This window comes from Aethina tumida, chromosome 1 (assembly GCF_024364675.1).
Source record: "Aethina tumida isolate Nest 87 chromosome 1, icAetTumi1.1, whole genome shotgun sequence".
Classification (NCBI taxonomy): domain Eukaryota; kingdom Metazoa; phylum Arthropoda; class Insecta; order Coleoptera; family Nitidulidae; genus Aethina; species Aethina tumida.
The window spans coordinates 55545588-55564922 of record NC_065435.1 but is presented as its reverse complement, the minus strand read 5'-3'; the positions used below and the strand labels follow the sequence as shown (position 1 = coordinate 55564922).

Genomic DNA, 19335 nt, shown 5'->3' with positions numbered 1-19335 from the left:
GGTATGTCATATATAGATCAACTCAATAAAAACATTTCTCTTATTAACTAATGTATAAACGTATTTATTATGAATAAAATTTGTAAAAACTAAAATTTTTTACCATATACTCTCTCAAATGAAATTTTTAGCATATCTGTAATAAAAAGTCCCTATTAAAATTATATTGTTTTGAAGAAATGTAATATTTGAATTAAAAACCATTTTCTAAGATTAAATTGAAGCTGTTATTAAATAATCTATTAGTATGTATAGAGTAGTATTAATTTTTTAACATACCTCTAATAAAATAACCTAATTAGAATTAATTTGTTTTGAAGAAGTGTAACATTTTATTTAAAAACCATTTTCCAATATAAAATTGAAGCAGTTGTTAATTAATCTCTTACAGTATGATAACTGTAGTAAATAATTCAGTATTAAAAGTTAATCAGTAGCAGGTTAATAAGTCGCAGGCATTAGGCTTTTAAAATAATATTTATTTATCACATGTCTGTAAAATAGGAGATCACAATCAAACTTTTGCTAAACATCCTCTACCATCCCTTCGAGCCGTGTCCAGAAGATTGGGAGCTCTCGGCAGCAATAGATACAGCAGCACCTGCAGCCGCAGCATTGCTTTGAGCTACCTGAGCAGCTGAAAGGGCTTTCTCGGCAGCAGCTTCAGTTTCGGCCAATTGTCCCAAAGCAGTCTGCAATTCTTGGCTCAGATGTCCCACGCGCTGTTTAGCTTCAACTACCATTTGGTGTTGGGATGCCTCGGCGTTTGCAGCAGCAGAAGCTGCCTCCTGGGCGTGCTGGGCGGCTCCCTGGGAGGCGGCGATGGCGGCTGTGATGGCGGAAAGTTGGGATTGAGCTTGGTTGGCGAACTCAGCTGCGGCATCAGCGGCTTGTTGGGTTTGTTCGTACTGGGCGATTTCTGCTTGCAATTGAGATTGGGCTTGGGTCAGTTGACGTTTCAAGCCGTGCACGATTGCTTGTTTGCCGACCAAAGCTGCCTGAGCGGTGGCCGCAGCCTAAGGACACAAAGTATGTTCGGTAAGTTAGTTTTTTAATTGTAGTTTTACTTACGCCTAAAGCGGCTTGGGCCAGGCTACTCTTGGCACCAAAAGCTGCTTGAGAGCCGGCGGTTTGTTGATTCTGAACGGCGGTCTTAGCTTGGATGGCAGAGCTATGAGCTAAGCTTGTCAGTTCGGCGCCTGAAGAATATTTTCCTGCTACAAATTAAAACATAAAATTAGAATGTTGTGTGTGTGTCGTTACATTTTTCACTTACAATCTCCACCGAAGTCAGCATCATGTCCTGACAAAACAACTACTTGTTTTCTACCAGCCAAAGCAAGGGCAACTAAAAATCAGAATTATAATAAACAAAAACTACTACAAATATTCAAAGTGTTACCAAAGCAGGAGAAATATGTAAAATACTTGAACATGATGGATGATTCACTGAAACTAGAACACAAATTAACAAACAATGTGTTATATAAAAAATTCGGTTCAGATGTGTACCTTCACTGCGGAACTGTTGCGACTGCTAATTCGCCAAGTTTGATTGTGAGGAAACCAGTTGATAAATGAACATTTATACCGATTTTTTGAAAGAATTTTTACTGGTGGGGTACATAATCCATTACAAATGCATGAATGAAATAAATGTATTTATTTGATTGTATACTGGAAGACGTACGTAATGCGATTCTTTTGCAATTGTCCAGTTACAAAATTTCTCTGTGAATGTTTTGTATTATTTGCAGTATACTTTGATAGGTTCCTGGAACTGTAAAAATTTAATAAGTTTTATCAATATAATATTTGTAAAAAATGTAATAAAAAATTAATGACTGTATTTTAAGACGTTCCAGTTCAATTTATTTTGGGAATAACGAAAGTTTCAGGTTTTTCTGCTTTTACTCAAGTTTGAATAATATAATTTCCTCAACCTTGAGCAGCGTTTAATGCTTACCATATATTTTTGATATCTCCATTAAAGCATGTTCTAATACTCGAGTTCGTACATGTTCTTGCTGTGGGCATTACCATTTCATTTGTAATAACAAATGGTTTTCTTAAATTCATCACTTCAGAAAACGTATTGTCGGTTTTCTGTTTCTTTTTTCTTCTATCGCAAACCAGCGTGTACTTAATTTCACAGTTTGTTTTATTTAGTAATTTATATTTGATAGAGGTAGAAAAGTGAGCCTGAATGAAACAGGAATTTCGTTTCGAAAAATAGCGCGACCTTTGAAGAGAAATGTAAGTATTGTGAAGCAATGTTGACAGTTATAGGCTGAAGAGGGCAGAAGAAGTAGAGCAAGAGGTTCCAGAAAATAAATGAATTTTTTCCCAATTGATATTATATCTGTTTACCTCTGTATAATGTCTTTAGACTTTCAGAGTTACCGCTCTTTTTTGGTCTTACATTTAACAGCAAACCATATCCACCAATGTAGTGAGTGGTTTATAGAACGTCAACAGTAGGATGGTGAATTGGGTATGTACGATGGTCATGTGTTTGTAAGACGGCGACGTGGAGAAGGAGATGATCCTCTCTTTGCTGTGGAGAATCAAGTTCACAACACTAAGAGTTTAATGGTATGGAATGCTATTGCTTATAGTACCAGGTCACCTTTAGTTTTCATAAGAAACAATATGACGTCCCAGAGATATGTGGATAAGGTTTTGGAGATTTATCTTCTTTCGTACAGAGAAGATCCCGGACTAATTTTTCAACAACATAATGCTCGTTCACATATTTATTGCCAGAAATACATTAAACTTTCTAGAAGCCTACCATGTGAATTTACCCAGATCTCCAGACCTTTCCCCAATCGAACATGTATGGGATATAATGAGGCGAATTTACAACGCCCTTCACGAAGTCTTAATGAACTCAGACGTCAGATTCAGTTCGCCTGGGTTGAGATACCACAATAAGTTCATTAGATCGATATCACTACGCGCCAATGAGGGTCTTAAACAACCTCGCTTTAGGCAACAAGAAACAAGCCTATTTATACTGGTGGAATGGAACTCCGCAGTTCTGAAAACGACGAAACCATTGAAGACGATTTGGGCATCATTTTGATTTTTAATACATTTCCCGTGAAAATGTTTGAAAAAAGTTGCCGAAAGATCTGGTAAGTCTAATGGATAAGACAGACATTCGTGCCCTAGTTTGGTCAACTCCTAATGTCAATTGGGCGGCGTGTGGTCGAGCATCGTCGTGATGAAAAATTGGCGCCTTTCTGTTGTCCAATGCCGGAGACATATGCTGCAATTTCAGGTGTATTTCGTTAATTTATTGACAGCACTTGACCACCGTAATTGTTTCCTCAGGATTCACGAAGCTGTGATGTATCACACCGGTAGTAGACCACAAAACAGTAACCAAAATTCGGTATAATTTTATTTTTGAAAAGTGTTTTGTCCTCGATTGTCGTATAGCATCCATTTTTCATCACAACCCGATCGAGAATAGCTCCTTAACGTTGTCGAACTTTTTGGAGTTTCCAATTTGTTTAGGTGGTTAGAAATGAAAGTACACGTTACGTCTAATTCATCAGCAAGCTCTCGTACAGTAAAGTGCGGATTGGTTACAAATAAGGTCTTCAGTTGATCGTTGTCAAAATCCAGTCGCTGTGCTCATCAGCTTGAAGTTTCTCGTCCCCTCCTTAGAATTTTTGGAACCACCATTGTGCCATCGTGGCAATCAAATATTTATATCAAACCATAATTGAGTAGTAGAATGGCACTTTTGCTTACCTATTTTCTTCATTTTAGAAATATGCCAACCGCTAATATAGATGCTTTGCATAAACACCACAAAATTGTGAGACTCTTATCTCTCGTCTTTTTTGGAAAAATCCACGATGGCTTCATTTCTCACTAATGTATAATAGTTAAGGATGAGAGTAACACTTTAAATACTTACTTCAAGAAACTTCTGTACTTATTGTATGTGTCAATCAAAATCATATGTTCAGAATATGTCAAGAAATAGCATTTTTAATATAGAAAGTTTAACAAACAACATTAAATATTAATCCATAATTTCAAATAAATCATAAGATTATACAGCAAAAATTGATATGGTTGAGTAACTTTAAACTTAACCAAGTAGCATAATTTAAAAAAGAGAGCTGAAATTATTTATGTATTGTATAATTGAAGATGTTATATTCGGAAACATAAATGTGAAAAATGTACTTTGTTCCAATCCGATTTTCACGTGTCTTTTTGTATTAACAATATATTTATGCATGCGTATATTTGACGAAGTGTTAAATTTCTGTTAAAACGGATATTTAAATATTTCCACACGCAATAATGAAAAGCAAAACGTTTAAATAACTTGAGTGATTATCAAGGAGCTTTGCTTAGTTAATTAGTTGTATCACTTCATCATGAGAATCAAAGATGAACGAGATAATAGAAAATGTGAGGTTGTTGGGAAATGTCTGGATGTGGATGGTAAGTCCACTGCTTTCAGTGTAGAATATGGGAATTATGTGGGTTGTTGCGATGTACCATTAGAAAATAGACTTTATAATTTTTTAAACTTTTTTAACTTTATTTACCTTTTAGTTAAAAACTACTGTAACTTAAAAATGTTTAACTAAGTTTTTTTATTTAATTTATGATATTCTCATATTATATTTAAATTAAAATTCTAACAATCAAATTTATTTACACGTGTTTTATTTATACACCTTCAAAAAAAAGACTCAGTTACCTAAATTGGAAGTATTATTACTGCATTAATAATAATTTTCAAATTAGTTAATTTTGGTTCATTCTAAAAGGAATTTTAGACTTATTTAGACTTATTTTTTTATTAATTTTAAATGTATCTAAAAACGTAGTGTTTGTGAGAAAAATCTCAGACCAAAGTTATTTATGAAGAGAAAAATTAAGAAAAGAAAATGTTTAAGTTTGGTTATTACCGCAAAACCAAAAACCTATTTAGAACGTTCATTTTATGAAAAAAAAACTAAATTCCATATAGAACAGGATATTATATTAACACATGGGTATTAGTTAAACATAGTGAAAATTCTTTTGACATAATTGTTATTGACCTTTAATTTTTTGTTTTTTCTTTCATATAGGTTCTCTAAATTATTCAGTAAAAAAACAATCAATAGCTGAGTTAAACAAATTTTATTACATGAATATCACACAAAAACCTACAATAATGAAAATAATGAAATATTACAATGCATGATAGATGACAAACCGATGAAACAGTTGAATGGAGATCAAAATCACGTTGTCGGCAAATAAAATTTGCAATGTTTACCATCCCTTGGAGCCACCATGTCCGGAGGTCTGGGAACTCTCCGCAGCTACCGCAACAGCAGCTCCAGCAGCCGCAGCATTGGACTGAGCTACCTGTGCGGCAGAAAGAGCCTTATGAGCGGCGGCTTCGGTCTCAGCCAACTGTCCCAAAGCGGAATGCAATTCCTGAGTCAGTTGACCCAAGCGTTGTTTAGCCTCGATGACCATTTGATGTTGGGATGCGGCAGCGTTAGCGGCTTCGGTGGCGGCTTCTTGAGCGTGGGTGGCGGAGCCTTGGGCGGCGGCGGCAGCAGCAGTTACGGCGTTCAGTTGGGCTTGAGCCTGACCGGCTGCTTCTGCGGCCGCTGAGGCAGCCTGTTGAGTCTGTTGGTATTGGCCCAGTTCGGCTTGCAGTTGATGTTGGGCTTCGATGAGTTGTTTCTTCAGGCTCTGCACTATGGCTTGTTTGCCCACTAAGGCGGCTTGAGCGGTGGCAGCAGCCTACGAAAGAATAAATTGATTTATTGATTGATTATATGAAGGTTTTTAAATTTTCTTACGCCTAAGGCGGCTTGGGCCAAGTTGCTCTTAGCTCCAAAGGCAGCTTGACTTCCAGCAGTTTGTTGATTTTGAACAGCAGTTTTGGCTTGAATGGCAGAACTGTGAGCCAAACTGGTCAGTTCGGCGCCTGAAGAGTATTTTCCTGCTACAATAATTTAACAGACACGTTAATTTTTTAACACTTACATTACACACTTCAACTACTTACAATCTCCACCAAAGTCACCCCCATGTCCACTTACTATCACAACTTGTTTTCCACCAGCCAAAGCGCAGGCAACTAAAAATATTTATGGTATTATTAATATTTAAATCAATTATCAAAAATCGAAAATATTACCAAGGCAAGATAAGGTGACAAAGAATCTAAACATGATGGATTATTCACTGAAACTGAAAATAATAATTATAAAAAATTGTTTAATTAGAGTGCACTTATTGTACCTTCACTGCGGAACTGAACTCGCTAAGGCTTTAAGTGGTTTGTGTTTAAATGAAACGTGCAAAACCTATATATATACCAATCATTTGCACTAGATACAATGAGAAGGGGAACCGAGAGGCATATCAAAGACTAAATTTATTCAATTTACATATATTTTGCCCGGTAAAAAGAGAATAATGAGACTTATGACGTAACCACTGATTTTCAATAGTACAGTGAAGATTTGCCAATTTTTTTCATTTTTTATTTGTAAATTTTATTTTACAATTATAGATTATTGCAATTGCTATTAAACTACAATATATAACAAAGATGGTGAATCTATCGTTTGTTAGATTTGTTACAGTTGTTTAGATAGTGGTTTTGGGATTTTTCTACATTCATAAATTGACGGTTACGTTCTAATTTAGTTATAATGATTGGTTTGAAGATATAAAATGGTACAATTTCGAAAAATTCGTGTAACGAGATTAAAATATGGATATAATGAGACACTCTAGCAGCAAGGCTACTTCTTCAAAAAAAATCAGTTTAAAGGAAATGTTATTTGCTTCCACAATGTCCTTATTATATTCAAAAATAAAATATTTCATTAAGTAAATTATTACTTGGTAAAACAATTATTTTCATTTATCTTGTTTTATCTTTACGAAAGTTCGACAAAAATGCATGAAAAAATTTATACTTCTGATAGAAATAAGTTGATTGTTCCAAACTATTTCACTAATGAAATTAACTATCCATGAACCATACATGTACATAAATAATTAGTTACTATTCTTAAATGCTATTTATTCTATATGATATTAGAAATGTTAACAAAATATCTAACCCTAGTGACTAATTAAAAATTTAATTTTATATAAATTGTAAATAACTCATATTTAATATTGTTTTTTGTATTAATAAATTTATTTTCAAAGTGCAGATTCAGCATTATTAATAAATTGAACACGAAATATACGATACTACCCAAGAATTGTTTTTTATTAATTGCCGAAACTAGATATTTGCAGAGCAGAACAATTGAAACTATTTTGCAACTTTTTTGCAATGAATTTATACAGTCCAGTTGTTAAATGTTATTAAATGAAGATCTGCTCGCATATTCAGCAAAACCTTTTAAATCATTATGTAACATACATTTTCGTTAACTTGATATAATGTATTAGTTGCTTTGAGCAGTTTAATATACAGAGTGTCTACTATAAGGAAATAAATATATGTTTGTCATTGAACAGTTGAGAACGAAATTTCCTGAACGTGATTGTATTTTAATGGATTATATATCTATTAAATCATATCTCAAATAGATAATCAACTTTCTCCATTATAATGTAAAAACTGAAAATGTATCAATTTTTTCATGACTTGTATCTTATTTATTGTAAAGTTTATACATGAAAATTAATTACTAAGATCTGTTGTAATATGTAAACATTCAACACACATTCGTTTGCTCTTGTTGGTACTCTCTGGAAACTGATAAAAATTCTTTTCATTCATACTCGGCTAGAAAAGAATTATACTCTTTAAAAAAATCAGTAAGATTTTATTAAATTTAAATCAGATTTTTCGTATTTGTGATAGTTTTTAACTTTAAAATATATTATTTTTTCCCTAAAATCCTTCTTGGTAAGAATGGCTGACAATCATTTGAACTATTACTATTTCTCTTTCTACACGAGTTAAAAGGAAATAAAGTATCTTTTTACACAAATTATTTTGTTTTAACACGATTTTTAATATTCTATAAATTTTTCATGAATTTCTTACTATTATATTACATATTCCTTTTTTCAAAGTATAATTCATTTTTTATAATCTATTTATAATATATATATATATAAATGTTTAAGAACCAAATAAATTCTTAAGTGAACTCAACAAGAATTTTTTAATATTGTTTACACGATTTTTTTGAGAACGTATCTATCGCGTAAAAAGAAAATTGTTAATATAATATTATATATTAATATTCTCTCTTTTTATTTAATATTCATCTACAAAATGCTTGCTATTATTAATATGTTTTCTTCTCTTAAATAAAAAACTTCATAAATTATTATACAATCATATAATTGTGTTTCAAAATATTTCGTATCATACTTGTATCCGTCTTACAGAAAATTCTTTGTTAATAACTAATAAAAATTATCAATTATGATGATTAATTCAAAACGATAAGAGAAAGGTACTATGGTAATCTTAAATAGCACTATTTAAAGTCAAAAGCTAAAACAATTTTTTTAATTAGTCTATTTTAGTTTTTAATAACAATTAGTTTGACTTTTTTCTACAAAAAAAGATTATTCTTTTTCTTGTACGAATAAGAGAAATATTTTAATATCTTACAATAAACTAGACACAAGTTGTGAAAATTCTACAAAAAAGTTTATTCTTTTTCTAGTACGAATAAGGGGAATATTTTAATATCTTACAATAAACTAAACACAAGTTGTGAAAATTTTGACATAACATATCGGAGAAAGTTAATTATCTATCTGAAGTTTGTTTTAACATGTAGATAACCCATCAAAAACACAACAATTCACCTTCAATTTCTCAACAACTCAATAACAAAGATATATTAAAGTAGCCAGCCCTCTTTTAAACATAGACGAAGACAACTGTTAATTAAAATTTGGCTTGCCAGAATTAAAGGTTTCCCGGAAGTGAATGAAGTGCAGAAAAGTGAAATCGTTTCCGAAGAAGAGGAGGAATTAAAATTAGCGGAACAGGTGTTAAGTATATCAGATTAGATACTGTTTAAATGGAATTATAAATTTTATTTTTTTTTTTTTTAAATTAACACATGAGGGACGTGTATTCGAGAATGTTATGTTAAACACGAGAAGCTATTAGTAATTCTCTTTTAATTAAGTCGTATATTACCAAAGCATCCATTAATAAATGGCCCAGTTAAGTCATCATAATTTTATTTTAATAATACATGTTTTACCTTTTAAAAAAATTGGGAAGCGTGATTGCATGTATATGAAATGGTATTTTAGAATGTTCCATTTTAGAATTAAAACTAAACTTTGTGAATAGAAAAATCATAATTATATAGAATGTAAATTTGAAAATAATTGTTGAAATACGTATATTTATTGTAATACACCTAGAGTCCGTTCTCTGTAAAATAACATTTTACAGATATGAGGATCTGAGGAAACGTGAATGAAAAGCATGAGATTTTAAGAAATGTGATATTTATTTCTAATTATGGTTAGATCATTAAATGTAATTATTAAGTAAAATTCTAGGAATAATTTGATATATAGTGATATAAGGATATATCAACTCTACGCCCAGGTATAAGATTGTTTAATAAGTTTCCTCTAAATCTATCAAATGTAATTATTATGCAAAAGTTAATAAATGGTATTTTAAGTAAAACTCGTTTTCACAATAACTGATGTTTTATTCACAAAAGCATTGTTTCAGTCGTACAATTTCCAACACACTTATTATCTAAAAATGACCGTGAAATAAAATGAAATTGAGCTGATGATCGATGCATGTAGAGATCGTATTTACAATAAATGAAAGATGATCTTTAAAGCTTTTGATGGAGAAACGTCGGGCATCAAAAATATGTAATTTAAACATGAACTATTGTGCTATTCCTCCAATACCAAGAACCCTTTTAATGATGGTAATCTTCATCACCACCGGCGCTGCCACCTTCGTAGCCACCGTGTCCGGAGCTTTCAGCAGCTACAGCGACGGCGGCTCCAGCAGCTGCCGCGTTGGATTGGGCTACTTGGGCGGCGGAAAGAGCCTTGTGGGCGGCAGCTTCAGTTTCGGCAAGTTGTCCAAGGGCGTTTTGAAGCTCGGAGCTAATGTGGGAGACGCGTTGTTTAGCTTCGACGACCTAGAAATGTGTACAAAAATTTATACAATTATTCGAAATGTGTAATTAAGATTTTACCATTTGATGTTGAGAGGCGGCTGCGTTTCCGGCTTCAGCGGCAGCAGTGGTAGCGTGTTGGGCGGCACCTTGGGCAGCAGCTACGGCGGCTGTGGCGGCATTAAGAGTGGCCTGAGCTTGACCTGCGGCTTCTTGTGCGGCACTGGCGGCTTGTTGTGCCTGATGGTATTGAGCGACTTCAGCTTGGAGTTGTTGTTGGGCATCGATCAACTGCCTCTTCAAGCCGGCGACGATGGCTTGTTTGCCGACGGCCGCGGCTTGGGCGGTTGCAGCAGCCTAAAAATCGATTAGTAAACTCTCATTTTGAAGTAAATAATGTAACTTACTCCTAAAGCAGCTTGGGCCAGACTACTCTTAGCTCCAAAGGCAGCTTGACTTCCAGCAGTTTGTTGGTTTTGAACGGCTGTTTTGGCCTGAAGAGCAGAACTGTGGGCCAGACTTGTTAATTCAGCGCCTGAAGAGTATTTGCCTGCAAATTTTGGAATCGAAAATAATATGTACTTATGTTTGGCCGCATTATAACTTACTATCACCACCATAATCACCACCGTGTCCAGAAACTACTGTCTCAATATGATGGGAAGCCTGTGCGACTTGTTTACGTCCAGCAAAAGAGACAGAAACTGAAAGTAAATAATAATATGAGGATGTTATAACAAGTCACCTTCTGCTGTTTTCGACCAATTGTTGTTACAAGATAATACAAATCAATATCCAATTAGGACTTCATTATTAACAGGTGTAACCTAATCAATTATTTCCAATTGGCAGAGGAAGCAAGTCAAATTAATGAACAGATGGGACCAAATAATTAAGTATATTTTATGCGAAAATAAAAGATCGAACCATTAACATTCACAATTTTTAAAGATGAAAGTTAATTAATAAATAATTCAAATAGAAATTTATAAATTTTAATTGGTTTTGATCATAGTTAGTACATTTTACAAAATTTATTAAAAAAAAAATATATGTTTTATGAGAATATTTTTGAATACAAAATAATTCTCAAATAATATGTTAAAAAAATAAATAAAACTGCAATTTCAATTTTTGATAACGGGAAACCAAATTTTACCAAATAATAAGACAAACTACCTCATATCTTAATATTTGGTATACATTTAACTAATTTAATTAATTTGTTTCGTATTTCCATTAAACTTACTTAAACAGATGAACACGAAGAACCTGAACATGGTGGACGAGAAGATACACTGTAAATAATTAATTGAATTAGTATCCTACTAGTGTCCTGTTCCTTTTGTTAGTCGAATAAAATATAATTGTGGGTACCTTCACTGCAATAGAATAGAACGAGTAGCTGCTGTTGCTGCTGCAAATGAACTGACAGTGGCATCGGAAGCAGTACGGTACGTATTTATACGTCCGACGAAAACGCCCCACGATTAGAAGGGGACCAAGAGGCATAACCGATGAATAAATTAAGGTAAAGTTAAAATAATTTTTTTGCGTTTCATTCACTGCAGCAGGAAGAACAGAAGAAATTCTTATGCGCAGGCAATAATCCATGAATTTTTATGATTTTAGATGCTTGATGCGATAAAATTAATATAATTATAACAAATAAATTGTTTGTTGAATTTTTACGTAATGATATATGTAATTTAGCAATACATCAATTAGATTTATAACAATTAGATTTTGGAAACCTTATTTACCTTATACTTCTAGATTTTTAAAATTAATAAAATTCAAAAACTGAATTTAAATTTTTAATTACAAGGAGATCATTTATATGTCTATTAATATATTAAATTACTTCTGTTGAATGTAGAGATTATATATTATATATTTTAATAATAACACAAAAAGTCTTATACGAATATTTAAAGAAGAAAGAAATGAATTTGCATGATCTAATTATCTGCAAAATTAATATGGAAAAGGAGTTTCAATAAAATGTCCAATGGGATATTTTACTTTATTTTTGATCTAATTAAATATTGTGAAATATGTTTATGAGAGTTTTAACTTTCAAAACTACCTTCCTTGTATACATTTCTGATAATGTGATAGTGATGTGATAATGATAAGTGTTATATTGGTTTATTTTTATCATTATTAACATTTCATACAGAAAATCAAATAGAACTCATCCTCTTTAAGGAAATTTCATAAACAAAAAATGTGGTTTGACAACTAGATTTATATAATTAGTTATTTGTTACGTTTCACAAAAAAATAAAACAAGTGTTATTCACATTGGATCCTGAATTTCACCAAGTGTCTAGAAATGTATTCATAACCTAGATTTACGTATGTTAAAATAGCAAAAAGTTATATTATTTAAATTAAATGTTTCTTTTAAATAAGAATATATCGTAAAATAATTAAATTTTATATCACTGAAATATTATTAAAGGATTAAACCCATATGGCAAAAATATTATATAACATACATAAAATTCATATTCGGTAAAGATTAATTCATTTTAATTCACATATTATACGAAGATAAATTTAAATAGAAATTTTATAGATTTATTTATGACTTAATATAGAAAATAATGAAATAAAATTCAAAAACAATTTAATTTAATATGTGTTAAGGTTGGAAATCAATTTAAATATGGTGACTTACATCTTGGTAGTAGCATTAAATCTAATTATAACTCTTATAATCATAAAAATTAAATTGCTTTAAAAGGTTATCATTTATTTTATATAAATCTAAAATTAATAATAATTAAGACAACACGTTTTCGTTAAAATTATTTATTCTCTTCATATTCTACAATTACTAATTCTACTATAATCACATAAACACGAGTGCCCTTCTATTCTAAAAATAAACCGTGTAAATTTAATGATAGTGACTGTAACCACCGGAAGAGTGAGCGTCTTGAGCAGCCGAAGCGACAGCAGCAGCAGCCGATGCGGCGTTGGATTGTGCGGCGGACGCTGCAGCACTGGCTTTGTGGGCGGACGCCTCCAAATCGGACAGATCAGCCAGGGCAGCCTGCAATTTTTCAGATAAAAGAGCCACACGTTGTTTAGCCTCGATAACCTAAAATACACGATCCAATCGTACACGGTACGCGAAAATGCTATCATTATGCCCATACCATTTGATGTTGGGCGGCGGCAGCACTCGCGGCCGAAGACGCAGCTTGTTGCGAATGTTGTGCGTTGCCCTGGGCGGCAACCAAAGCGGCGCTGATGACGTTCAGTTGAGCTTGGCTTTGGGCGGCGCTTTCTTGAGCGCCCTGAGCGGCTTCTTCGGCTTGATGGAATTGGGCTAGTTCAGCCTGGAGCTGGGATTGGGCGTCAATTAGTTGTTTCTGGAGGCCCTGGACAATAGCCTGCTTGCCAGCCAGAGCTGCTTGTGCGGTAGCAGCGGCCTAATCAGTAATATTAAATTTTAATGAATTTCATACAACATGAGAATGGACAACTATAGATAAAAATAATTATATATATTTAGTGAACATCAGGCCATATTGTTTATTTCTGAATGTTCTAAATGTACAGTATAAACATGATATTCACTTACGGCAGCAGCTTGCTGTGCTAAACTATTCTTAACACCGTAAGCGGCCTGGCTTCCAGCAGTATGTTGACTTTCAACAGCTGTTTTGGCTTGGATGGCGGACGAGTGGGCCAAGCTTGACAATTCAGCTCCTCCTAAGAATAAGATAAAGAGATAAAGATCATGGGTAAATTATAATTGTAACTTACCCGAGCCGCCTCCGAAACCTCCATGACCACCGCCGTATCCACCATGTTCAGCTCCTCCTCCAATGATGATGGCTTCGTTATGTCCATATTGACCCTGAGAATCTCTTAAAACTCCAGCAAAGGATGCCGAGACTAAAATCATTCATTAACTTTCATCATTGGTGTACTATTATTTAATGAAAAGTTTATCCATATGTTTAATATTAGCAAATTCATTTTAAATTAAACAATTTTACACATAAATTACTTATTAAAATTTGCCACATGTTTTCTTACCCAAACAGGCGAAAGCGAAGTACTTGAACATCTTGCTGACGAATTTACCGTAAAACGTTAAAATGAGATATTGAACTCGTAGTAGCGGTTTTATGATTATTATGAATAATTATGTTTGTACTGATGGAATATTATGTCGCTTGATATTTATACAGTTCTTCAAAAAATATGTCAAAGGGGGGTAATTGTACCATGACAAAATTGATTAATTGTGGCAAAATCCTTTTGAAAATTCAACAATGTATCAGGAAAGAGTCGCTAAAGTTGCACAACGTTTTGAATCATTGTAAGAAGTGATTTTTGTCACTTTTAGAATGTATAGGGTAATAATAACTGAGAAAAAATACATTTTCTTTTAGTTTTATGAAGATCTAATTTGGAATTGGAATGGAAAATCAGTTTTTTAATCACAAAGCTAGTTTGTAGTTGAACGCTTCAATTAACGTTTTTATTGAATAACAAATACAACTGTACTTAAGACTATTTTAATAAATATTCGACGAACATCCATTCACTGTTCCCAATTGTCATAGTGCACACCGTATTTCAGAACATCCCGATAATGGAAATTGTTGTTCACTGTGCCATTTATTACATAATAAATTATCAAATTATAACCAGTTGTGTTGTTATTCGTTCGAGCGTGATTTTCAAGACGGACGCGCCTACATTGCATTACCTTCTTAGAGATGAATTAATCAAATCATTTTCCTCAGTTGTATTAAGAAACAGCTTTGCAAAATTATACCGATTGGCAAAGTAGACCAGTGGCTCTGATAGAAAAGATATGCCGAGAAGAGGCAGTTTAATCGTTAATGGGCTGCCTTCGTTATAATTACCTGTTAAATATTTAATCATAGACTTACTGCTATTATTTGCGATTGGGAAAATTACTTGAAATTGTTGGAAATTGATAGAGAATGTGTATCAACACTGTGGACACCACAGATACATCGCGAGAGCCCAATATAAAATTATTTGAGCTTAAATTTTCTCAGTTGCATGGTAGAGAAAGTTTCGGTAATAATTGACACAAAAGTGCAACAAGAGTGCAATCTAAAATTGTATGACTACATGTGATAAGTAGGTTTTAATTATTATTTTATAAAACGATCGCGCATTATATTACTTAATTCATACCAATTAATATAATTATTGTTAAGTTTTTAAATTGAGGTTTATAATTAAGATACGTGCAAAAATTATAAATAATAATATACAATTTACATTTTTAAGACATTAAATACAATTATATTTAGTAAATATTATTGAAGGGAATTTTTGAACAAAATTAAATAGGGTCTAAATAGAACTTGATGATATGCAGTTTGTTGATTTTGAAATTCAACTTGTAAAGAAAATTCCGCTCCACAGATTAAGAAACAAATAATTGTTATTCTTACCAAATATGCTTCTAACTAATGATTACTTTGTATCAGATATCTAATAATTAATAATTAAGACAATAATATCTACAATATATTGTAATACCATATATATAATATAATTCATCAAATATATTTAATATGTTTACTTTCATTAGTAGTAATATTCTTAAATTTTATAGCATTAATTGTACATATTTAAATATTAAGAGAATCTGTACGAAAAGGTTGTTAAAATACGATTTATATTTCCGTCACTTGCAGTGAAATGTTTATTTTTATTTGACATAATTTTGGGTTTCCAAATTAATAAAGTGACAATAAATAAAAAATCGCAAATATTTTTGTATCGTTTATTAGAATGCTAGTATCACAGTTGAATCAAAATCAACAGCAATAAGTTTACCATTCTTTATGTTCGTAATCAGATAATGAAGAGCCCTCGGCCGCTACAGCGACTGCGGCACCAGCAGCTGCCGCATTGGACTGCGCAACGTGAGCGGCCGAAAGAGCCTTTTGAGCGGCAGCTTCGGTGGAAGCCAGTTGACCCAAAGCTGAGTTTAGTTCTTCGGTCAGATGAGCCACTCTCTGTTTAGCTTCCAATACCATGTGATGTTGAGAAGCAGCGGCGTTGGCAGAAGCGGCAGCGGCCTCTTGTGCATGTTGAGCGCTACCTTGAGCCGCAGCTACGGCGGCGGTGATGGTGTTGAGTTGATCTTGGGCTTGGGCTGCGGCTTCATTCGCTGCGTCGGCGGCATGTTGAGTTTGTTCGTACTGAGCAATTTCGGCTTGAAGTTGGGACTGAGCATCGATGAGTTGCTTCTTTAAACCTTGTACGATGGCTTGTTTACCCACCAGAGCGGCTTGAGCAGTGGAAGCGGCCTACATACATAGAAACAAAGTGTAATTCTTATTGTTTATTAACTTTGCAATTACTTACGCCTAAAGCTATTTGAGCCAAATTGCTTTGGGCTCCAAATGAAGCTTGACTGCCGGCAGTGTGTTGATTTTGGATAGCAGTTTTAGCTTGAATCGCTGAGCTGTGAGCTAAGCTGGTAAGTTCGGCGCCTGAAGAATATTTTCCTGCTGTAATAGAAACACATATTTACTTTAAGAGATTTGTTTTTTTTTTCTTTAATATGCTTACAATCTCCACCAAAATCTCCTCCATGACCACTCAACAACACTATCGACTTACTGCCAGCAAAGGTGAAGGCAACTAAAAATTTTTTGAACATAGAATTTCAAATTGTTTTAAAATAATATATACTCACTAAGGCACGAAAATATTGTGTATAATCCGAACATGGTAGATAATTCACTGAAACTAATAATAGTAATCATTAAATAGATCTCAGTTGACACATTAAATGGCGTACCTTCACTGCTGAACCGTACTTGCCACTGAGACAAACCTAATTGTGATGAATGAAAGTGTTTATTACATATTTATAGTAAGTTTAATGTATTCAGTATATGGAAGGGGATTTAGGAACCATGACAAATCCACGAATTATATTTAACAATTCAAGTATATTAACTGTGTTAAATTTGTTGTATGAATAAAACAGTGTTGCAACAATATTGTTTACAAATTTATCACATGTTAATAGCATAATATTCAAAAGTTGATAAAGAAATTTTTGCCAATATTTAAATTTTTATTTTATAATTCATATATGTAATAAATTGAAATTGACTGATATATGGTATATATTTTAAACTATAAGAACAGTAATTTTAATTTTTATGAAAAACACTATTAAATTTATATAATCTACGTAATAATATTTATTTCATTTTAAAACTAAATATCTTATAAAACGCTAATCAAATATAAAATGCTGAAACAATGACATTTACTCAAAAAAGTATTTTTAATTAAAAAAATGGTTAATGTCTTTAAAACCAATAAAATATATTTTATCCTTCAATTAATACTAATAATAATAATTAAAATAAATTATAAGTCAAATCGATAATATGAATTTAATTACAATATTATTTTTATGTTTATTATATCATTGTATATTAACAATTTAAGAAGTATTTCATTTTTATTTAATCATTATTTCAACATTATAATTATTTAATTTATTATTAATTCTATTTAAACTTCCAATAAAAAAAATATTAGGCACTATATTTTAATTTATATATTTATAGAATAAAGATAAGTATTTTTTATAATAAAAACTATACGTATTTCATCAATTCTTGCATTGGTATTTGATTTATCAGTGCTGTATAAATAATAAATAAATAAAATATAGATTATGTAATTAAATAAAAATTATTTAGATTGATATTAAAAATTTCGGATATTCAATACAACCATCAAATATTTAAACATGAATTTATTGGTTTTTTTATATAAATAGTTTCTATATTATGCATATATAATCTGTAAAAATAGATAATTATTAATTTATTTTTGGTTTTTCTGCTCAGGTATTGTTAATAAAATACAAACATATATTTTTTAAATTTATTAGTAATATCACAATTTAATCAAAATCAACTCAGCTTCACCACTTTTTATGATCATAATCTGACACAGAAGAACCTTCTGCAGCCACAGCTACGGCAGCACCAGCAGCAGCTGCGTTAGACTGAGCTACTTGAGCTGCCGAAAGTGCCTTTTGAGCAGCAGCTTCGGTGGAAGCAAGTTGACCTAAAGCAGAGTTCAGTTCTTCAGTCAGTTGAGACAACCTTTTCTTAGCCTCGATAACCATCTGATGTTGAGAAGCAGCAGCGTTGGCGGAAGCGGTAGCAGCTTCCTGTGCGTATTGAGCACTACCTTGAGCTGCAGCTACGGCTGCGGTGATGGTGTTGAGTTGAGATTGTGATTGAGCTGCTGCTTGGCTTGCTGCATCGGCGGCTTCTTGAGTTTGTTGGTATTGAGCGATTTGAGCTTGAAGATGGGATTGTGCTTCAATAAGTTGTCTCTTCAAACCTTGAACGATGGCTTGTTTACCGACCAGGGCAGCTTGCGCAGTTGAGGCAGCCTGAAAAGAATAAGTAATTTGTTATCTAGGTACGGCTTGATAATATGTTTTGGAGTCTTACGCCCAAAGCAATTTGAGCCAAGTTACTCTGAGCTCCAAACGCAGCTTGACTGGCGGCGGTTTGTTGATTTTGAATTGCCGTTTTGGCTTGGATGGCCGAGCTGTGTGCCAAACTAGTTAGTTCAGCGCCTGAAGAATATTTTCCTGCTGTAATGGAAACAACAGTTTAAATTACCAGAAAAGTAAAATGATTACGTGTACATACAATCTCCACCATGACCACTCAGTACTATCGATTTACTGCCAGCAAGTGTGAAGGCAACTAAAAATGTAATAAAAGATAATGTTTGAATATGATCCTAAACCACTGTGTACTCACTAAGGCACGAAAAAACTGTGTATAATCCAAACATGGTAGATAATTCACTGAAACTTATATTAATTTTTTAAATTAAATCATTTGCACTTTTACAAATAATACCTCCACTGCTGAACTCTTCTTAACACTAAGACACACTTAATTGTGATAAATTAGACAATTTTAGAAACATATTTATACTTCTTTTAATATATTCGCTATCGTGGTGGGGGATTTAGGAACCATAACAAATTAATGGATTTATTAAATTAATTCAATTTTGTCATTTATGCATTCGTAAAAAACCGCAGCAACTAATTCATAACTATTAATTTCTGATTAAAAGAGTGTACTATAAATAATCTGTGACTTTTAATAATTTA

The 19335-nt window shown here is 32.5% G+C and overlaps 6 protein-coding genes across 6 annotated transcripts; all 6 read right to left on the bottom strand.

The window, feature by feature from the left end:
- Positions 1-515: 515 nt before the first annotated feature.
- On the bottom strand, positions 516-2075 carry LOC109602396 (antifreeze protein Maxi-like). The gene is made up of 6 exons (XM_020018765.2): positions 1967-2075; positions 1513-1780; positions 1403-1455; positions 1277-1348; positions 1072-1217; positions 516-1016 (listed from the first exon to the last, which is right to left on the bottom strand). Exons 3-6 carry the CDS (start codon positions 1434-1436, stop codon positions 537-539), a joined length of 732 nt encoding a protein of 243 aa, XP_019874324.1. The 5' UTR covers positions 1437-1455; positions 1513-1780; positions 1967-2075; the 3' UTR covers positions 516-536.
- A 3079-nt stretch (positions 2076-5154) lies between these two features.
- Positions 5155-6236, bottom strand: LOC109602386 (uncharacterized). Its single transcript, XM_020018754.1, has 4 exons — positions 6182-6236; positions 6050-6121; positions 5841-5986; positions 5155-5781 (listed from the first exon to the last, which is right to left on the bottom strand). The coding sequence occupies exons 1-4, from the start codon at positions 6213-6215 to the stop codon at positions 5299-5301; spliced, it is 735 nt and encodes a 244-aa protein (XP_019874313.1). The 5' UTR covers positions 6216-6236; the 3' UTR covers positions 5155-5298.
- A 3456-nt stretch (positions 6237-9692) lies between these two features.
- Positions 9693-11551, bottom strand: LOC109601645 (uncharacterized abhydrolase domain-containing protein DDB_G0269086). The gene is made up of 6 exons (XM_049961139.1): positions 11520-11551; positions 11392-11440; positions 10751-10846; positions 10550-10692; positions 10224-10499; positions 9693-10166 (listed from the first exon to the last, which is right to left on the bottom strand). Exons 2-6 carry the CDS (start codon positions 11420-11422, stop codon positions 9939-9941), a joined length of 774 nt encoding a protein of 257 aa, XP_049817096.1. The 5' UTR covers positions 11423-11440; positions 11520-11551; the 3' UTR covers positions 9693-9938.
- A 1466-nt stretch (positions 11552-13017) lies between these two features.
- LOC109601654 (antifreeze protein Maxi-like) lies at positions 13018-13949 on the bottom strand. Its single transcript, XM_020017918.1, has 4 exons — positions 13922-13949; positions 13741-13871; positions 13313-13588; positions 13018-13254 (listed from the first exon to the last, which is right to left on the bottom strand). Exons 1-4 carry the CDS (start codon positions 13947-13949, stop codon positions 13051-13053), a joined length of 639 nt encoding a protein of 212 aa, XP_019873477.1. The 3' UTR covers positions 13018-13050.
- Positions 13950-15925: 1976 nt separating this feature from the next.
- Positions 15926-16980, bottom strand: LOC109602424 (uncharacterized abhydrolase domain-containing protein DDB_G0269086). Its single transcript, XM_020018792.2, has 5 exons — positions 16966-16980; positions 16861-16913; positions 16734-16805; positions 16527-16672; positions 15926-16468 (listed from the first exon to the last, which is right to left on the bottom strand). Exons 2-5 carry the CDS (start codon positions 16892-16894, stop codon positions 15989-15991), a joined length of 732 nt encoding a protein of 243 aa, XP_019874351.1. The 5' UTR covers positions 16895-16913; positions 16966-16980; the 3' UTR covers positions 15926-15988.
- Positions 16981-18066: 1086 nt separating this feature from the next.
- LOC109601875 (uncharacterized) lies at positions 18067-19022 on the bottom strand. Its single transcript, XM_020018172.1, has 4 exons — positions 18974-19022; positions 18860-18916; positions 18656-18801; positions 18067-18594 (listed from the first exon to the last, which is right to left on the bottom strand). Exons 1-4 carry the CDS (start codon positions 19005-19007, stop codon positions 18115-18117), a joined length of 717 nt encoding a protein of 238 aa, XP_019873731.1. The 5' UTR covers positions 19008-19022; the 3' UTR covers positions 18067-18114.
- Positions 19023-19335: the final 313 nt, after the last annotated feature.

What these genes read in the sequence shown, in the direction of transcription:
- LOC109602396 (XM_020018765.2), bottom strand. Translation starts at nt 1,436, where the DNA reads ATGTTCAAGTATTTTACATATTTCTCCTGCTTTG. An exon ending in TGCTGACTTCGGTGGAGATT is followed by an intron (nt 1,218 to 1,276) that starts GTAAGTGAAAAA and finishes TTTAATTTGTAG; the next exon opens with CAGGAAAATATTCTTCAGGC. An exon ending in TGGCCCAAGCCGCTTTAGGC is followed by an intron (nt 1,017 to 1,071) that starts GTAAGTAAAACT and finishes TTGTGTCCTTAG; the next exon opens with GCTGCGGCCACCGCTCAGGC.
- LOC109602386 (XM_020018754.1), bottom strand. Translation starts at nt 6,215, where the DNA reads ATGTTTAGATTCTTTGTCACCTTATCTTGCCTTG. An exon ending in TGTCACCTTATCTTGCCTTG is followed by an intron (nt 6,122 to 6,181) that starts GTAATATTTTCG and finishes AAATATTTTTAG; the next exon opens with TTGCCTGCGCTTTGGCTGGT. An exon ending in GGGTGACTTTGGTGGAGATT is followed by an intron (nt 5,987 to 6,049) that starts GTAAGTAGTTGA and finishes AAATTATTGTAG; the next exon opens with CAGGAAAATACTCTTCAGGC.
- LOC109601645 (XM_049961139.1), bottom strand. Translation starts at nt 11,422, where the DNA reads ATGTTCAGGTTCTTCGTGTTCATCTGTTTAA. An exon ending in TGGTGATTATGGTGGTGATA is followed by an intron (nt 10,693 to 10,750) that starts GTAAGTTATAAT and finishes CAAAATTTGCAG; the next exon opens with GCAAATACTCTTCAGGCGCT. An exon ending in TGGCCCAAGCTGCTTTAGGA is followed by an intron (nt 10,500 to 10,549) that starts GTAAGTTACATT and finishes ATCGATTTTTAG; the next exon opens with GCTGCTGCAACCGCCCAAGC.
- LOC109601654 (XM_020017918.1), bottom strand. Translation starts at nt 13,949, where the DNA reads ATGGAGGTTTCGGAGGCGGCTCGGGTAA. An exon ending in TAGCACAGCAAGCTGCTGCC is followed by an intron (nt 13,589 to 13,740) that starts GTAAGTGAATAT and finishes ATTACTGATTAG; the next exon opens with GCCGCTGCTACCGCACAAGC. An exon ending in CCGCCGCCCAACATCAAATG is followed by an intron (nt 13,255 to 13,312) that starts GTATGGGCATAA and finishes CGTGTATTTTAG; the next exon opens with GTTATCGAGGCTAAACAACG.
- LOC109602424 (XM_020018792.2), bottom strand. Translation starts at nt 16,894, where the DNA reads ATGTTCGGATTATACACAATATTTTCGTGCCTTA. An exon ending in CACAATATTTTCGTGCCTTA is followed by an intron (nt 16,806 to 16,860) that starts GTGAGTATATAT and finishes AAAAATTTTTAG; the next exon opens with TTGCCTTCACCTTTGCTGGC. An exon ending in AGGAGATTTTGGTGGAGATT is followed by an intron (nt 16,673 to 16,733) that starts GTAAGCATATTA and finishes TTTCTATTACAG; the next exon opens with CAGGAAAATATTCTTCAGGC.
- LOC109601875 (XM_020018172.1), bottom strand. Translation starts at nt 19,007, where the DNA reads ATGTTTGGATTATACACAGTTTTTTCGTGCCTTA. An exon ending in CACAGTTTTTTCGTGCCTTA is followed by an intron (nt 18,917 to 18,973) that starts GTGAGTACACAG and finishes TTACATTTTTAG; the next exon opens with TTGCCTTCACACTTGCTGGC. An exon ending in TGGCTCAAATTGCTTTGGGC is followed by an intron (nt 18,595 to 18,655) that starts GTAAGACTCCAA and finishes TATTCTTTTCAG; the next exon opens with GCTGCCTCAACTGCGCAAGC.